Source organism: Kogia breviceps, chromosome 9 (genome assembly GCF_026419965.1).
Source record: "Kogia breviceps isolate mKogBre1 chromosome 9, mKogBre1 haplotype 1, whole genome shotgun sequence".
NCBI classification, from domain to species: Eukaryota; Metazoa; Chordata; class Mammalia; order Artiodactyla; family Physeteridae; genus Kogia; species Kogia breviceps.
In genome coordinates this window covers 86,518,996-86,538,749 of record NC_081318.1, presented here as the reverse complement: position 1 = coordinate 86,538,749, position 19,754 = coordinate 86,518,996, and the positions used below count along the sequence as shown (strand labels likewise).

The 19,754-nt window shown below is 36.5% G+C and overlaps 1 protein-coding gene across 11 annotated transcripts in view; it reads right to left on the bottom strand.

Annotated features, from left to right (window-relative positions):
* Positions 1–19,754, bottom strand: part of MAGI2 (membrane associated guanylate kinase, WW and PDZ domain containing 2) — a 1,353,221-nt gene that overhangs the window by 469,164 nt on the left and 864,303 nt on the right. For all 11 annotated transcript variants that reach the window (XM_067042757.1, XM_067042759.1, XM_067042752.1 and 8 more), the window contains one exon: positions 7,195–7,405. In XM_067042757.1, the coding sequence (XP_066898858.1) occupies positions 7,195–7,405 (211 nt within the window). The remainder of the gene's footprint in view (positions 1–7,194; positions 7,406–19,754) is intronic.

The window sequence follows — 19,754 nt, the reverse complement described above, 5'->3', positions numbered from 1 at the left end:
TTAAACTAAGTCTATCTGGAGGACGGGGGCAAATCAGAAGTAAAATTTCATTCAACTTTGCAATTCTAGTTTAAATTCATATTAGAATGGCCCTGATGACGTGATAGGCTAACTTGCAATGATTAGAAATTTCTGGATATTTTGTAAGTTTAACCTTTGCCAAATTGACAAAAGCAGCACATTAAATAATATCTTATCTTTTGAGGAAACGTTCTTCTCATACAGAAAACGCTTTCCTTCAACAGGAAAAGCTGCTGACATTATGCCACACCATTGCAAAGTTATTCTTACTATCTTGTAACATTTCCTGATTGTCTACTTTGTCAGGGACTGTTCTGGAACTTTCACAGCTCACTTCATTTGATGCTAATGAGTCTGTGGCTCGTATTTTTAACCCCATTTTACAGATAGAGAAAGGAAGGTTGAGAGAAGATAGGTAATTTGTCCAAGGTTATACACCTAGTGCATGAAAGTGAAAGAGCTAGTATTAAACGGACATATCTGATTCTCAAGGCCAAAGTTTTTTTTTTATGATCTGAAACCAGAGGCATACTAAACTTAAACTTTTGCTTTTGATACGGAGGTGCTTTACTTCACTCCCTTGGGGGGTAATCAGAGATCTTTTTCCCACCTCCATAGCCAGTGGTTTACAAACTGAGACCTTTATCTCCTATGTGAGAATAGTAATCACTGATTAAATGACTGTGTTGAATGCCTTGTACTTAGTAGGTATTATATTAAATTGCACATGCATAGAGATGATATAATCACTGGAATCATTTTCTCCTTACAAACCTGAATATTCAAATCACTTTAAAATCAAATTTGAGTATTTTTCCAGGAAAAAGTCTTAAATGGTGATTTATATAATCTACATATGAATATTAGGTCTTAGAGGTTATAAAGAATTAGGTTAATAAAAATGCTATCAAATGAGTGGAGTGTTTATTAGGAGCAAAACAAAATTGTCATATAGATCATGCCACAGTCTATCCTCCATTCTATTTTTTCATTTACTCTATGTTTGTCCAGTTGGGGCTCAAACTCCATAATGGTTTCTTAGGTATATATAAGGCTCGATTCAAACCCAATTTTAAGACAAAGCCTCTTTTCCTTTCTCTTTTCATTGTTTCCTTTTCCTCTCTCCTTCCTACCTTTGTCTTGACACCAAGATCAAAATAATGTTTACACTATTGCACAAATACTGGATGACATTTCACCAACTGAAATCTGATTAGTAGAATAAGAAACTTTTATCAAATACACTCCTTTCCTTAGCTCCATTTTCTCTAAAAAACAGTAACAGACTTAAAACAATGACAAACACATTGAATTTTGAAAGTTCACCGAAAAAGCCAATTCTGAATCTCGGTCTTTATCTGATAAACTGTATTTTCATCCTGGGAAATACTAACTCAGAAGAATAATAAGAGATTGAACTCAATAATATCTGATGGCATGAAACATAATAACCTTTTGAACAAGGTAAACAAGGCCCAGGTAAATATTTTAGAGTCGTCTGAGCAATTCAAGATGTATGTGGATGTTAAAGTTCCAACAGTGGTCACGTAGGTTCAGAATCAATAATAACATAGAGATTATTGACTGTATTTTATGTATTTTAAAAATTAACATTAGTTTTTAGAGGAATATAGACTCATTCCATTTTATATTATAGTCAATAAAATCCTCAGAATGATTACATTGTTTTCTGGAAGATTTTGTCTTCCCTCTAGATCATCATTTCAAAAGGAAGAACTATTAAATGCAATGATTGGATACATCTAATTGATGCTGAGCAGCAGCTTTTTTGTTCAAGACTTGCATTGTGAGTTAATATTTGCTAAAAAAAAAAAAAGGACTTGCATTGTGCTACTATCTTTTCTATTTATACATTGGTAATCCACATAAAAAATTGTCAATCTCAATAGTGGTTATCTGTTTCCTAAATAATATTCCTAAATTTTCATTAAGCATATGAATATATGAGTTTGCCATCATATTGTCTTTCATATGTTTAGAAAACATTTTTAAAAGCAGTTTTATCATAAATATTGTTTTGGATATTATGGGTATTTGTTGCATACTGTTTTGTCTAAAACACTTATTTTCTGTTTGGAGATTGCACTAGAATCTTGTGCAGAAAAAAATATATAAAAATATTCAATATATCTACTGTTATTGTAATACAAATTACAGAGAGTAAGTCAAGACAAGATTTCACGACTCATTGGTATGTGCTGAGCCTAGAATGAGAAAGCATTAGGCTTTACCAAAAAAATGCCTTTTCTTTTCAATAAATTTCTCAAATATTTTGCTTCTTTTAATAAATAAAAGTTCTAAATTTGTTGAAAATGGTAATTGGCGATTTACATAAAACTTACGGAAATACAGCAACACAAGAAGCAACAGATTGTGTGTCTTATTTAGAATTTAAAAGCAAATTCAGCCTTTACAAAGATTGGGGAAACCATGTATAGCCATGACATTTTTCACAGATGTGATTTTCAGTTTCAAAAGCTTGCTTTTAAAAAATCTATTATTTAAGATGACATAGCATTCACTGCCATTCAGGAAGCTGGTAGTAAACAAATAGGTTCTTGTTGCCGTTTTGTTTTTTGCCAAAGCAATAGCAGTCTCTTGTATGTCACTAACTAAACTGACTCCCAAACAAAGAACTAATTTAATGGGATTCCCAAAGCATGTCAATCCAGATTAATCCTGTGGCAGCTCTTCTTTATGGAACATTTAGCCTCTGCAAAATGAATTTCTGGCTGAGAAACTTATAAAACAAATACCATTTGTACTACAAAAGTTTTTTTTTCAGCCAATGCCTGTTTATATATTGGAGGTAGTATGGGATAATGGCAATGGCTTTGCAGGGTCACAAAGCTATAAGACCTTGGGAATGTTAATTTGTCCAAGGGTGCCTCAGAATCTCACCTATAAAATGGGGGTACCTCAAATGCTTTATAGGGTGGTTATGATATAATACGTGTAAAGTACGCATCATGGCAAATTAGTTAAGAGCAAGGACCCTGGAGCCAGAGTATGTCCATGAAAACATGAATCTTGTCAGTTTTGTTGACCACCATATTCCTAGGGTTTAATAAAATAGTTCCTAGCACACACTATGTGCCCAATAAATATGTGCTGAAAAAATGAAATCAAACATACTGGCTTTGTCAATTCCTGGTTATATGACCAAGGGCAAGTTACTTACCTCTGTAAGTCTCAGCAGCTTCCTAAAGTGAGAATTAAATGAGCAAAGTGTAAATGCTTAACATACTAGCTATTACTGTTAAACAAGCTGAACACAGCTTGAAAAAAGTAGGCACTCGATATGTGGTAACTATTATTACTAATTTGAATTTACAATTAATATACTATTTTAAAAGATAATATTAATGAAAAAGATATTATGAGTTAAGGAAACTACTGGTTTTAAAGAATGTTATGTATTTGAAAGTCTTTTTAAAATTGCTAAACACGTGACATTATAAATGCTTTAAAGCATGTTTGGAAGAGTCCATTCACCTGCATTTAAAATTCTGTTGTTTAAAAATACTTTCTTATATATTCACCTTTTCCCATTAAATATCACTGTAAGTGACAAAAGGAATCTGCTTTTATTATTCATCAAAGGAAGTAGTTTTGAAGAGTGGGAAATACAGTTGGCCCACGTGTTCAGTATTGAGAACAATGACAAAAATTCCTCTCATATTCTAAATGCAGCACTTGTAAAGTACTGAGATATAAACTACTTTGCAATACTGAGTAAATCAGTAATTATTTTAAAACATTATTGCATGGAAGACAAAAAAATGAAATTACTTATTACCTTAACTCAAACCCCACCACATATATATATATATATATATATATATATATAAACACATACACACATACATACATGTATGTATGTATACATATACATATATGTGTATTTCAAAACTATATACGTAAATGAACATTTCAGTATAGGTAGAGTTCCGCTCTTCTACTCAGAAATGAGTATATAAATATATATATATATATATATATATATATAAATTTTTACACAGAACTGCAGGGTCCTTCTCCATTATTTCACTTATTTTATATTTTATCATGATATTTGTTCCATTGGAAACAAGATTCAATAAAGTGTAATAAGGACGTGTTACCTACCAGGGGAGACTTCCATTACTCTAAGCAACTCTCGCAATATTCGTACCAGAGTAGTTTTTACTGGTATCATCAGCTCTTCTTACCTCATAAATCTCTAATTTTTTGTCTCTTCTACCTTTTCTTCTGTCTGTTTTACCTTCCTCTTAACTTACGCTACTTTCCCTTTTTATTTATTTTTTTTTACTATGATTTTGCTTCAGCACTGCAAACTTTTATGTTACAAATAATATTTGTTTTTTAAGTTTCTTGGGCAGAAATTCTGGGACATATCATGACTTAGTCCCTAAGAAATTCCTAATGCCCCATCATGGTCCCTCTCCTGTCCCTGCATCCTTCTCTACCAGATTGTTTCCAAGGGACTTTTATAGTATAGAGTTAATTTACATAAGAATTCATTATGAATTCAACAGCAAAGATACCCAGAGATTAATGACAGTGGGTTGAAATGTTGATCTTGTCAAATGTAGTTAGGAAGGAAAGATGTACTCCCGAGCAAAGAGTGAAAGCAGTCAGGAGAAAATTAACTGAGAGAAAAGTACAGCAGAGTGAAATGCAGGTCAGTGAGAAAGGAAGAGGCAGCGCAGGTTGTGATGGTGTGAAAATGAGGGACCAGATGAAAATGACACTGATCCCTCCCTGCTCTGTGATACCTGAGCTTATCACACTGAGTCTTGAGAGTCAAAGTAAGCTTTCTGAAGGAAGACAAGACAGATCTCAGATCTCAAGCTGGTCCTGGTGAAGGGTGGACCAGGGGATGCCTCCGTTCTGTGAATGACTTTTTTAAGCAGGCATTTGCCATTGCCTCTTACATTAATCACCTTTCCATCACACGCTCACTTCAGCCCTTACTCCAGGCTTCTTCTCTCTCCCTGACCTCGGGATGAGTCTCCCTCAGCACTAGCATTCTCACTGTGAATCAAACTGTCTCCTTTTTTTTTTGTCTTAATTTTTCAGCTCAACATCTCTGCTCCTAATACTACCAGTCTTCTCACTGGTCTTTGCAATGACAGTTCCTATACCTGGAGTGCTCTATCTACCTTTTACCAACTTTTCAAGTCTACGTTATTTTACCTTCCCTAGGATGCTTCCTTTTATTATGTCTACGCTAAGCATATCCTTCTCTGAATAGTATTATAAAACTCAAAAATCAATTGTTTACTAATTAACTATTCCTCTTATTTTCCTTTCCCCAACTTGACAATAAATTTGAGAGCAGGGACAAAACCTAATGAATCTTTGGATTCTGACACTGGATGACTGACTAGAATATTAACAGAGTCATTTTGGTAGATTCTCCCAAGTCCTGACAGAGCCTCATCATTTACTATAAACCATGAACACAACTTCTGTCTTACGAGAAGTCGTTTTTCTCCACAATCCCAAAATCTGACACAGTTAAAAGGGGAAAGTTTATTTTATATTCATAAAAAAGGAGGTTTTTATAATTGCAATTGGAAACACTATAAGGAAACAGTTTTTTCATCAACTTGCCATGCTGGTTTTCTTTTATTACTTCCACATGTCTTACTCTGCCTATATTATATAATAAAAATGTGTATGTCATCAGCCTCACTGTTCTGAACATCAATTGTTCTGAATACCAATGCATGACCTCACACCTAGGGTTTATATTTTGACTTCTGGTCTGCAGTGGTGCTATGCTATGTTTATCAATAACAAAATTATGTTTTTGATATAAATACTTTTGAACATTAAAAAAATTCTATATGACTTTCTCTTTTCCAATTAATTGATAAAAGATGTCTCTGGGTCATTGACTATAGCAATAAGAAATATGCAAGAGATTCTTATTCTTTTCTTTTTTAACTTATAAGATTTGTCAAAAGGTGAATGGTAGCAATATATTTTCTGCATTTCTCATCCATGTTGGAGTCAAGCAGAGCACCAGGTAATTACCTGGTTATGTATTTCCTTGGCCACATGTTACAAAGTTTTCATGTGAGAATTAAATATTGGCAAGTGGTAACATTTCAATTTCACAATTGAGTTCTGCCTATGGAGATCTAAGTCACAAATCACTCCAGGTTGGGAAAGGGAACCTAGTTTTAATATTTTTCTCAAATAATCAGAGTTTACATATTTTTATCTACTATCAGCACTGAAAACTTCAGATTCTATTAATTTTTCTCTTTGAGTCTTCTACAACTTTGAGGGAATAATGGTTGTTGTTCATTTACAATATTTTTAGTTTTTATTCTTCCTAATGAACATTTTGATAGTCTCATGCACGTCAACAATTTAATTTTGAGCTAAGATCAACTTAGGAGTTTTAAAAAGTTGTTCTACTCCTAGAAGATAAAGAAAAGGAAAGCTAGACAATGTTGTTAATAAAACATATAAAAATTCAGTTTGGGAAAAAAAGTCCCTAAAGAAAGAAAAGATTAGATTGAGTCTGTATCACTAGTGAGTTCAGAATTAGCATTTCATTTTCCTTGCCAAGTCATAAAAATGGTAAGCAACAAATAGAATGGAATTTAATAAAAATAAGTATGATGAACTATACAAACACATGATTTTATTGACACCTGACCTCAGGGTCAAATGCTTAAAACATTCTCATTTGTGACTAGCAAGTATTTTGCTCTCAATAGTTGCATCCTATTAAACCACTGGACATGATGGTTGAGGTTTCCAGCAATCTGATTTAAAAGATGGAGATTATCTCATTTGAACTACATGGAGGTCTTGGAAGGGTAGAGTAATTATTTCCTCATGACAAGTGCACTATTTCTAATTCAATAATAGCATCACATGGAGATTTGCCTTTTTAGTCATGACTGCAACACATTTTACAGTGGTATTGTTTACTTCATTCTTTGATTTATAGCTGTAAACTAGGATCTTTAATTGTATTAAGGTGCTATCCTCTTATTCTCTCACAAAGAAGGAAGCTAATATCACAATTCATGAAATTCAATACTTTGCCCACATATCCAGTTACAACATCATTTATGTGCTACTATGATCTTTGTGGAAGTGTTCAGAGACGTGTGTGAAACTCACTCAATGAAGTAGACTTCGCCCTTCTCTGTATAGGCCATTTCCCAGTTATCAGGCAGTGGGTCTGGTTCTTCATGCTCTTCAGACTTAGTTGGTTTTGCATCATCGATCTGTTCCTTCACCTCCTCGGGCTGACTATACACTGGTGCAGGATAAGGCTGGGAGGGTGTCTCCCCTGAGGCACCTGCACTCTTGTCTTCATGTTCACTGGATTCTATGAGAGAACAAGAACATACGGTTAGTCACTCGAGCCACTGTAACTTCTGAGTGAGTGTGGGCTATGCTCACCAGGGAATGAGTTCTATGAAGGCTAACAGGAAAAGCACAATTGTAACCAGCTCTGAAAATGATCAGTAGGCCTATTGGAGTTCCCCTTTCACTCATCATTCTCGCCTATCCTTCAGCTAATTATTGCTAATGACTAACTTGGACGACCATTTCACAGTGCAGGTGTGGCAGACAGTGTAATGCTCCCTAAGGATGCCCATGCCCTACGCCCTGGAACATGTGATTTTTACCTTACATGGCAAAAGAAGATTTGCAGAACTGATTAAACTACGGACCTTGAGATTGGGGGATTATCTTCAATTATTCAGGTGGGCTTATTTTAATGACAAGGGTCTTTACAAGTGTAAGAGGAAAGCAGAAGAGGAGTGTGAGAGGGGAGTGTGACTACTGAAGAATGGCGAAAGAGATGCACGGTTGCTGACTTGGAAGATAGAAAGGGACCAAACACAAGCTGAGAAATGTGGGTGGCCTTTAGAAACTGGCAAGGCATAAGAACAGATTCTCTTCTAGAGCCTCTAGAAAAGAACAGATTTTCAAACATCTTGATTTTCACCCAGTGAGACCCAGGTCAGACTTCTAACCTACAGAGCTATATGATAAAAAATATGCATTGTTTTAAGCCACTAGGTGTGTGGTAATTTGTTAGAGCAGCAATAGAAAACTAATACAATAGAGCAAAAACTAAAAGAGATGCATACCTTAAGAGAAATGATAAAAGGCTTGGAGGACAGACCCAAGGGTACCAACATGCAAATGGTATGAGACCCAGAATGAGGAAAAGGGCCACATGGGGAAGAAATAACAACTCAATAAAAATAGAATATAAGTTGCCTAAGATGAAGAAACACTTGAGTCTGAAGATTAAAATGGTTCACTAAATCTGAGGCCAAATTAATGAACCATATATTTCACCTAAACACATCTAGGTGAAATTTCCAAGCTCCAATGTTAAAAAACAACTTTACCAGCTTCCACATTGAAGAAAATTACAAAAAAAAAAGAGGAACAGAAGATCATCAGACGTTTCATCTATAATACCCTAAGTTCAAAGACAGTAAGGTAACATCTGTAGTAACTTGAGGAAAAGAAAAGTACAGCAACCCAAGAACTTAACTCTACCAAAATATTATTCATCTATGTAGGCAAAAGAAAGTCACTTTTTTTTTTTTTTTTTTTTTCAGTACGCGGGCCTCTCACAGCTGTGGCCTCTCCCGTTGCGAAGCACAGGCTCCGGACGCGCTGGCTCAGCGGCCATGGCTCACGGGCCCAGCCACTCCGCGGCATGTGGGATCTTCCCGGACCGGGGCACGAACCCGCGTCCCTTGCATTGGCAGGCGGACTCCCAACCACTGCGCCACCAGGGAAGCCCCGAAAGTCACTTTTAAACATGCAAAAAGTTCTGAATGAAATCTTACCTCTGGAAAGCTCAGTTTCAGAGAAATTTCCTACAAGGTAAGATGGTGATTGGGAGAGAAATTCAAAGGGGAAATGTTTAGATTTAAGATACTCCCTGGTTCACTCAGGGATGCAGCACCACTATATTTAGGTTTTGGTCTCGGGTGTGGAAAGTTAATGGTAAGAAGAGGGAAACCATAGAAAAGATCAAGGGAGCCAAAAGCAGAGGGGGCCTATAACTACTTTAGTTTGGAACTTTGGGAGGAATGTTTCCTGCAGAGTGGCTCCAAATCTCCACTGGGTTGTCAGAGATAAATGGATGAACACATTTGGCAAATACTACTCCCAAGACTTCCCTGTGGTATGGACATCATGCAGAAGTCCAAGTATGCTCTGGTGGAGACCTGGAAAGTAGCTAGGAATAGAGAACCGATCCGCCTGCACTGAGGGTCACTATGGCTTCTTCACAGCAGAAGGCATGGTGGGGACAGCTTAACCCAGAAACTAGAAGGAGACGCTACTGACATACAATGTTAATGTGATAATGAGGCAGCCCTCTTGGAAATATGAAATTCCACAATTGTTTGGAAACCGAATCCATAGCTATTAACATTAACAAAATATACAAATACATATATGCTTCAACTCAGTAATCCCAGTTTGAGAATATAACCTCTAGGAATAAAGGTGGTGGTGTATAAACATACCTATATAATAATATTTACCGTAGCACTGTTTGTAGTAGCAAAGACCTGGAAATGATTTGGATGCCTATCAATGAGGGTATGATTAAACAAATTGTGTTTATCATTACCATGGAAAACTACGTAGTGTAAAGACCTGCTGAACTGGAAAAGGTGCTAATCATTACTATTCAAAGAGTAATCCAAATTGAAGAGTAATATGTGTACACTGTTAATTCTATTTAAAAAAAAAAGCAAACACCAAGCTAGATACATGCATATAATTTTGTTTACAACTATATGAACATAAAAACAGGATGGAAAGATGTACAACAGATAGTTAACTTTGATTAAACAAAAACAGTAAATTTGTATGGGTGTGGGAGTTTCTTTTACATACCTTTGCATTAGTTGGCTATATTTATAAGTTTAAAAATAATAAAGGTAATTTAAAATGAGTAAATTAAAGTAGAATGTACTTTTTGTCTTAATCAATGGCTTGGATTAATTTTTTTCCCCATATGCATCAGTCTCAGAGAGCAATATGAAAGCATCTTTAGGAATTAGGACAAGAATACTTTACAAGCTTTTGTTGTTTTGCCCTTAAAAAGAAGATTTTATGAAAATAATATGGTCCTTAGTGATGTAGTCTCCCAGCTGATTCTTCATACAGATTTAACCTTTGTAAATTGTGCAGGAAAGAAATAGCAAGAGAAGGCACCATTGCTCTTTTTAGATTCTCTTTGCTGTACCTTATTACAGCATGTAATTACCAATACATGAAGTGTACTGTTCTCAGGTATTTCCAAATGTCATGAAAAGTTAAAATTCAAGGTCATGATCTGAACACATTCATTTATTCAATATTCACCTAATCAGTATTTATTAAACACACAGTTGGTGTCAGGCACCGAGGACAGAAGAGCAAACAAGAGAGGCATGATCCTTGCTCTCACAGAACTCAAAATATTTCAAGACGTGTAGTCTTTAAACAACATTAAGTGTGATGAATACTATCAAAGGCAAAGATGAGATCTTACACATACACATTCCTCATAAAGAATCAAGGAAAGCCCTTTTTCCAACATGCTATCAAATCTGAGACTAGAAAAAGGAGTCAAGAGACTTCTTTCAGAGGAAAGCAAGGGAGAAAGAAATACATTAAAAAGGAATAGATTAGGCCTTAGGAAGCATGCTCAGAATTTGGGATTGTATCCTGAGAGTAATGAGAAGGTACTGATGTGTCTTAACCAAGGGGATGACACAAGTAGGTTTTTATTCTCCACAAAGAACCTCTTAGCTATTCTGGGGGTTTGAGAGTGTTAAGAGTAGACATTTACAGACCATTGGGGAGTTATTTTTGTGTTTGAGACAGAGACGATGGTGGCATGGGCATGGCTTCTTTTTATGAACTGAAAAAAAATTTAGAATACGGATTGGGTACGATTTCTTAAAAAATGTACAGATAAGGACAAATGAGAAGTCATGGTAAACCCAGTGGGGGGCAAAGCAATTCACTGAGCTAGGCACCATGACAGGAAGAGCCGGACTCTGTCAGGAGTGGGAAAAATAACGGCTGTAATTTTAAGCACAAGAGATAGAAGTCCATGCCAAACTCACAATGGAGATGTCAAGTCAATGAGTTCTTGGCTGGAGGGAATCAGCTTGAAAGACAACAGCATATAGATAGATTGTATTATAATTTAAGCCATAGGAGTGAATGAAATTGCCTAGAGAGACAGTGCAGCCAGTGGAAACAAGAATACCTAGAGCAGCTGTCTGAGGAACTCCAACATTTAACAGTCATTGAGAGAATGATGAGGGAAGAGCAACCAGGGAAGTAACAGAAAAACCAGTTGATCTTTATGCCACAGAAGCCAAGCAAAGGTCAATGAGGAAGAAACACTTAACTGTGGCCAAAACTTCTAAACGGTCCATCAGCAAGATAAGGATGTAAAATCTAATGAACTTAATGATATGGAGGTCACTGGTGATGTTAGCTACCAGCTGTGGTACTAATTGCAGCGGAGTGGTGGATGGGAAAGCCAAGTTGGAATGGATTAAATGAATGCATAAAGAGAAAATATACAATATGCTAACAGAGAAAGTCAAAGATTAGCTATGAACAAATAAACTTTTTTCTTCATCTAAATAACTATTATATTTTCAAGAGAAATGTGAGACATCTCCTGAAAAAAAAAATCTAGAGCCTTTGGAGATGTCTATAGTTATATTTATTGATGTGCTAGAGATTACTGAGCCAAATACTCCCAGTTTATCTAACTCATTTATTCATTCATTCCTTTATTCTTATCGAATCAATCAATTGTTACATTAGCAAACATGAATTTATACCTACAAGGTGCAAGATACTTGACAAGAGCTTAATGGGGGAGAGAAAAAGAACTTTTTATCAGGCTACTGAGAATTGGGTTGAGATGTAGGTAATAAGGAGCATCCACCTTCTTTATTTGAAGAAAATAAGAGAAAAAAATGAGTAAGGCAAATGGACAGCCACATGCACTATTCATAAAGGCTAATCTAGGGATGCAGTTTATGGTGAGGGTCAAGGGCTTCTGGTAAAATGCAGAATCAAGCCAATATACCCACAGGCAGTACTGACCCAGGACAGGCTTCCCATGCAGGGGTAGAACCTGTTCCTGGAAGAGCCATGCAGAGTATTAAGAGGAAACAAAAAGAGGAGTTGAGCCAAGCAGGCCCAGATTATCCTTCAAAGATGTGTCACTCAGAGATGTCACTCTACCTCTTTTGGGCAGAATAAGTCAAGGAGCCAGTGAGTGAAAATTAAGTACCCTCTTTGACATGCAAGACAACGTGAGAGGTGGAGAGGAAGTACTTCCCCCCAATGGCTAACAATGCAGAGTACTACCATAATGATTTATTGAAGGATACTCAGTGACACAAAAGAGTTGTATACAATTCTCTGGGGAGATGATAAGGTACAGGGAAACAAGAGTACCTAAGGCAGCTGTCTGAGAAACTCCATTATTTAAGAGTCAGCAAAGGAAGAAACTGGCATTATATTTCCTATATTATGTACTAGGAAAATGGTAGTAATTAATTAATTTATTAATTGAGCATCTGTTGAGCCCCTGCTAAGTGCCAAGCACTAGGCTATAGGCAGTGGGCAGTTAAGGAGACTGTAGGCCAAATGGTATGTATTAGTTTGCTAGGGCTATCATAATAAAATGGAACAGGGCTTCCCTGGTGGCGCAGTGGTTGAGAATCCGCCTGCCGATGCAGGAGACACGGGTTCGTGCCCGGGTCCGGGAAGATCCCACATACCGCGGAGCGGCTGGGCCCGTGAGCCATGGCCTCTGAGCCTGCGCGTCGGGAGCCTGTGCTCCGCAACGGGAGAGGCCACAACAGTGAGAGGCCCGCGTACCGCAAAAAAAAAAAAAAAAAAAAAAAAAAAAGGAACAAAACTGGATGACTTAATAAAAATTTATTGTTTTACAGTTCTGGAGACTAGAAATCCTAGAACAAGGGTTCACCAGCAGGGTCATGCTCCCTCTGAAGATGTTACAGAAGGATCTTTTCCAGGCCTCTCTGCTGGCTTCTGGTAGTTCCTTGGTTTGTGGCAGCATAACTACAGTCTTCATATGGTATTCTCCCTGTATACATGCCTGGGTCCTAATTTCCCTTTTTAGAAGGAGACAAGTCATACGGAGTCAGGGGCCCACCCTACCGATCTACAACTTAATTAGTAGAACTAATTACTACTACTACTTAGTTAAGATAACCTCATCCTATTTCCAAATAAGATCACATTCTGAGATTCTGGTGGTTTGGACTTCAACATATGAATTTGGGGGGGGAAACAATTCAACTCATGAAATAGTATATTAGGCAAGTTTACCTTACAATCCACCAAACCAATATTTACCATGTCTGGGACTATAAATTATCATTTCATGCTACATTACAATTGTTTCCCTGCTTAATAAGGAGAATAGAAATTAACTTCACTACATTTTAGATAATATAATTATGTCTTTCTTCTGTATGTGGCTTAATATTTTAAAAAATCAGATATGTTGGGTATTATATAAGTAACTGAGAAAGTACCTATTAAGAACAGAATGGACTTTTTAAAAAATAGGCTTTATATTTTAGATCAATTTTAAGTTCACAGCAAAATTAAGAGAAAGGTACAGAAATTTCCTATATGCTACTCTCTGTCCCCACAAATGCATTGTCTCCCTCATTACTAACATCCTCCACCAGCGTGGTACATTTGTTACAATTGATGAACCTCCAGTGACACATCATTATCTCTCAAAGTCCATAGTTTACATCAGGGTTCACTCTCGGTGTTGTGTTTTATGGGTTTGAACAAATGTATAATGACACACATCCACCACTGTAATATACAGAGTAGTTTCACTGCCTTAAAAATCCTCTGTGCTCTGCTTTTCACCCCTCTCTCTCCTCTAACTCTTGGAAACCACTGATGTTTTTACTGTCTCCATAGTTTTGCCTTTTCCAGAATGTCATATAGTATAGAGAGACTTTTCAGATTTGCTTCTTTCATTTAGTAATACACATTTAAGTTTGCTTGATGTCTTTTAATAGCTTTATAGCTCATTTATTTGAAGCACTGAAAAATGTTCCATTGTCTGGATGTACCACCAAAGCATACTTTTAGTAATTAAGGATAGGAAAGAACAGATTTTACCGACCAACCAAGGTGCATGTGTAGCCATTCCTGCTAGCACTCCCCTCCTCCCATGGAGTTCAGCTTAAAGTTATATGCATGCAAATGTGCCCTAACACAGATCTCATGTATGTCAGATCTGCAGTTTGAGAAACCTTAGACTCTTTAAAGTCTGACTAAAGAGAAAGAGCCAAATAACCCCAAGCATGTTTTACTTTTATAGTGATTTGAAGGTATTTCTTGATTAAACAGTGGTCATGTAGAATTGCCTTTTTTAACTTATAAGACACATTTCTCAGCATGGTTTTATTGTTAAATCCAAACATGAATTTTTTGGATATGTAAATGTAATTTTCCCCCAAGACGCTTGCTGCTTAAGTGAAAAGACTTTATCAAACACTGGCATTTTTTGAGCGTTCCATTTTGCATTTCTTGGTCGCTTAGATGCCTTACAAACCAGAGCAAGGGGTTTATTTTTGCCGTAACAATAGAAACAAAAAATATTCCAATAAAGAAGGAACACCTATTTTTAAAGAATGATAATCATAAAGAAAAATTTCCCTTTGACCAGGACTGTTGTATTTCCTAGAAATTTATAGAAACGTTGAGAAACAAAATAGGCATTGCTAATATACAGTCTTATAAGCAATGGCCTATAAAAACATGTTTTATGTGCACTTTTATTGCTGTGAAGAATTAAGAAATATAGTTTCTTTCATCTTTCCTACCCTAAAGTTTTGTTGGATTCAGCAAACAATTTCCTTCTTTCCATAAGAAATTCAGAAGAACTGAACGATCTGTATATAGTACAGGGACTGAAAACCATTAATGGGAAGAGAGGTAAATATATGTATTTTTGCATTTAGTACAGTCTGCATAAATTTTACAGTTCTGGTCCAGTCTTAGGCTTTGATATTACAGTATGTATAGTAGCCATTCCACTTACTTACATGTTTATTACCCTGGCAGTATCTAACACATTGCCTTTTGGATACAAGACTAAGGATAAATCAGAAAACCATGGTTTTGAATGTCCCTACTGAGTTTTATTAAAGAATAATCAGAAACCAAGATAAAACCATTTCAAGAAGAAGATTGCCTATTTTATACCTTAACCATATTTTCATTTGATACGGTCTATGCTTACAGTTAATGTTCAGCTTTCTGTAATTGCCATCCTTTGAAATGAGGGAAAATAATATCTTAAAGCCAGATAGGAAATTGTTGATTTTACTTCTCTGAACAGTCATAAAATTTGAATTTCCAAAATTTGTTTTACCCTGTAAGAGAGCTCTGTAACTTATATTTTTAATGGCTCTGTGACAAATTTTAATAAATCTCATGTCTTTATGTCATTTCTCCTGTCTTCGTGTTATTTCTTTGGAAATAAGCATGGCTAGAGAAAATTTAATGGGGGAAAAAAAAGATTGAGGAACATATTTATAGCTTATAAGGGAAGAGAATAGGAATAATTTGAGATTAATTTTTTTTTTCTTTTTGTTTAGCCATTCTTGATAGCAACAAACATGCTCCACAAGAAGCAGCAGAACATAATTGCTAAGGCTGGTGTGAGACTGCCTGGGTTTGAATCTGCCCTTCATGGTGCGCTGTTGGGCAAGTTATTTAACTCACTCTGTGCATGCCTCAATTTCCTTAACTGTACAATGGAACAACATTACTTACCTATAAGGGTTAGATGAGACATGTATACAAATTGCTTAGAACAGTCAACTACCAGAACGTAGTAGATGTTCAGTAAATGTTATTATTTTTATCAGTGAGTTCTACTACCTAGAACACTAAATAAATTGTGTAGTTAAATCAGCCAAGCAACCTAAATGATTTCTCACCCTGAAACAAAAAGTAGGTGGTCAATTTCAAATGATTTTTAAGATGTTAGGTGTTTTCTCTTAGAGGAAAACATAGGAAGAACACTCTTTGACATAAATCACAGCAAGATCTTTTTTGACCCACCTCCTAGAGTAATGGAGGTAATGGGACCTAATGAAACTTAAATGCTTTTGCACAGCAAAGGAAATTATAAACAAGACGAAAAGACAACCCTCAGAATGGGAGAAAAATATTTGCAAATGAAGCAACAGACAAAGGATAAATCTCCAAAATATATAAACAGCTCATGCAGCTCAATATTTAAAAAAACAAACAACCCAACCAAAAAAATGGGCAGAAAACCTAAACAGGCATCTCTCCAAAGAAGAAATACAGATGGCCAAGAGGCACATGAAAAGCTGCTCAACATCATTAATTATTAGAGAAATGCAAATCAAAACTGCAATGAGGTATCACCTCACACTGGTTAGAATGGGCATCATCAGAAAATCTACAAACAACAAATGCTGGAGAGGGTGTGGAGAAAAGGGAACCCTCTTGCACTGTTGGTGGGAATGTAAAGCGATACGGCCACTATGGAGAACAGTATGGACGTTCCTTAAAAAAACTAAAAATAGAATTACCCTATGACCCCGCAATCCCACTACTGGGCATATACCCAGAGAAAACCATAATTCAAAATGACACATGCACCCCATTGTTCATTGCAGCACTATTTACAATAGTCTGGTCATGGAAGCAACCTAAATGCCCATCGACAGACGAATGGATAAAGAAGATGTGGTACATATATACAATGGAATATTACTCAGCCATAAAAAGGAATGAAATTGGGTCATTTGTTGAGACGCGGATGGACCTAGAGACTGTCATACAGAGTGAAGTAAGCCAGAAAGAGAAAAACAAATATCGTATATTAATGCATATACGTGGAATCTAGACAAATGGTACAGATGAACCGGTTTGCAGGGCAGAAATAGAGACACAGATGTAGAGAACAAACATATGGACACCAAGGGGGGAAAGTGGGGCGGGGGTGGTGGTGGTGTGATGAACTGGGAGATTGGGATTGACATGTATATACTGATGTGTATAAAATGGATAACTAATAAGAAAAAGAAAGATATTAGGTGTTTTCAAAAAACAGTGCAATTTCTAAAGAAAAAAGGATACACACAAAGTTAATGTTTCTTCTTTAAAAGGTCTTTGCACAAATTGAGCTTTTCTTCCTCTGTTGAAACATGCTGTGGTGTTAAGTGATTTAAAGGAGGGAAAATCATCCTCAGAAACCACAAATTTTTTCTAAGTTCTGTATGTTTTCCTACAGAGTTCTGCATTTGATTTTGCTGGGTGCCAGGGGCTGCTACTGAGCTATGAACTTGGCATCACTCCGGTACCTTTGAGGGTACTGATTTAAACCAGAATCAGAGACATAGCTCCCCGATTTTATATTAGCCCAAAGCTTAGTCTCCTCATATAGCGTCAGGGCAAGCTTGGGCTTCAAGTCTAACAATAGACTGCTCCACACTCTTGTTTCTGCTCATCTGTTGTCGTGACCATGGTGGTGGAAGTGGTGGGGCTTGAGGATTTCCTTTGCTTTCTTGCAAACTCAACAATCTCATCAAAAAGTATGTTTGTTAGGTTGATATAAAGTCTTATTGTATTGTAGTCGGAGGTGGGAAGGAGTGGAGGCTGTCACAGCTGCTGTTTGTTTCACTACTAGAAGCTGAATTTCTTGGAATTTGAACTTTAGGTTCTTGTAAATGAATCAAGCTTGATTGATTACTTCAAGCTGATTACTTCAGGCTTGATCTTGGACAGGAGAAAAATATCATTGTAACTGATTTTTGATATGGCCATACTATAGATCATATTCTATAGTGAAAATGAGGACATTATGCCTTCAGAAAGGAAGCTGTCATGCAGTGGCCACCTGCATTCTATGTAGCCAGTTGACTGGAAGAAGTCAACATCGTAGGTCACTACTCAAAGAGTGCTCTTATCAAATCTCCTTGCTTTCCCTAACCTTCTCAAATGAGAAGAAGAATTATACCATGGGTGCCAAAATATCTGCCTCTTAGTGATTACTGAATATTTGCTCATGACTTAGAAAAAAATATAATTACTTTTTTTTGATGTAGTAAAACATGCACATGGACAAAATCCAAAAGTACAAAGAAGAAATACAGTGCAAAGTAGTTTTCCTCCTGCTTCTTCTCCCACTGCTCTAGCAATCCAGTTAGCAAAGATGATTATATTTTCTGCTCCTTCTGAGATGTTTCTATGCATGCTGATAACTGACTTGTAGTTGGTATTTTCTGACTCCTTACTTCTCCTAAAGTTTTTCTAAGTTCTAAAAAAATGTACTATGATTTCTTTTTATATACAGTATGAGAATGAGGAGGGATGGCCCTTAAACACTGTGGAAAATTTTAAAAATATATAATTTTTTTCCCGAGATGTTAACTAGTGTTTCCTTTTAATATTTGAGACCATGAAACAAACACAAGTCTAGAACAAAATATTAGAATTAGGGAAAGTTAGGGTAATGATTAACTATGCTGCTGGAGCTTCCCTGGTGGCGCAGTGGTTGAGAGTCTGCCTGCCGATGCAGGGGACACGGGTTCGTGCCCCGGTCCGGGAAGATCCCACATGCCGCCGAGCGACTGGGCCCATGAGCTATGGCCGCTGAGCCTGCGCGTCCGGAGCCTGTGCTCCGCAACGGGAGAGGCCGCGACAGTGAGAGGCCCGCATATCACAAAACAAAAACAAAAAAAACTATGCTGCTGATTTTTGAGATGATATATCAATTGAGAGAGCAGGGATTCCCAATCCTGTAAAGAGATTACTTTTTATCTGTAATATTTGTAACCAAATTGGATCTCATCTATTTAGGAGGCTAGCCAGGGAAATATGAATTATTAAGAAAGCATATTCAATACCTCAAAATTATTTTCACCTATATCTAAAACCCACAATTGGTTACAAGTTCTTTGGAATATTAAAAGAATATGAGGAATTATAAGAATAGAAAAATTCAAGGTCTAAGAGTGGAAGATGACAGGAAAGAAATCCTGAGACATAAACAACTAAATTGGAAAGAATTACTAAAAATATTAGTAGAGGGAATTATTTTTCATTGACAGGGGAGAAGAAGTGCTACCTTAACTAGCATATTTTCTTCTATTAATTTTTAACATTTTAATAAAAGCAGACTGATAGAGTGAAGTAAGTCAGAAAGAGAGAAACAAATACCGTATTCTAACGCATATACATGGAATCCAAAAAAAAGTGGTACTGATGAACCTAGTTGCAGGGCAGGAATGAAGATGTGGACATAGAGAATGGACTTGAGGACACAGGGAGGGGGAAGGGGAAGCTGGGGCGAAGTGAGAGTAGCATCTACATATATATACTACCGAATGTAAAATAGTTAGCTAGTGGGAAGCCACAGCATAGCACAGGGAGATCAGCTTGCTGCTTTGAGATGAACTAGAGGGCTGGGATAGGGAGGGAGGGAGGGAGGTTCAAGAGGGAGGGGATATGGGGACATATGTATGCATATGGCTGATTCACTTTGGTAAAACAGAAACTAACAGTGTTGTGAAGCAATTATACTCCAATAACGATCTATTAAAAAAAATAAAAGCAGACTGGAATAATGGCAA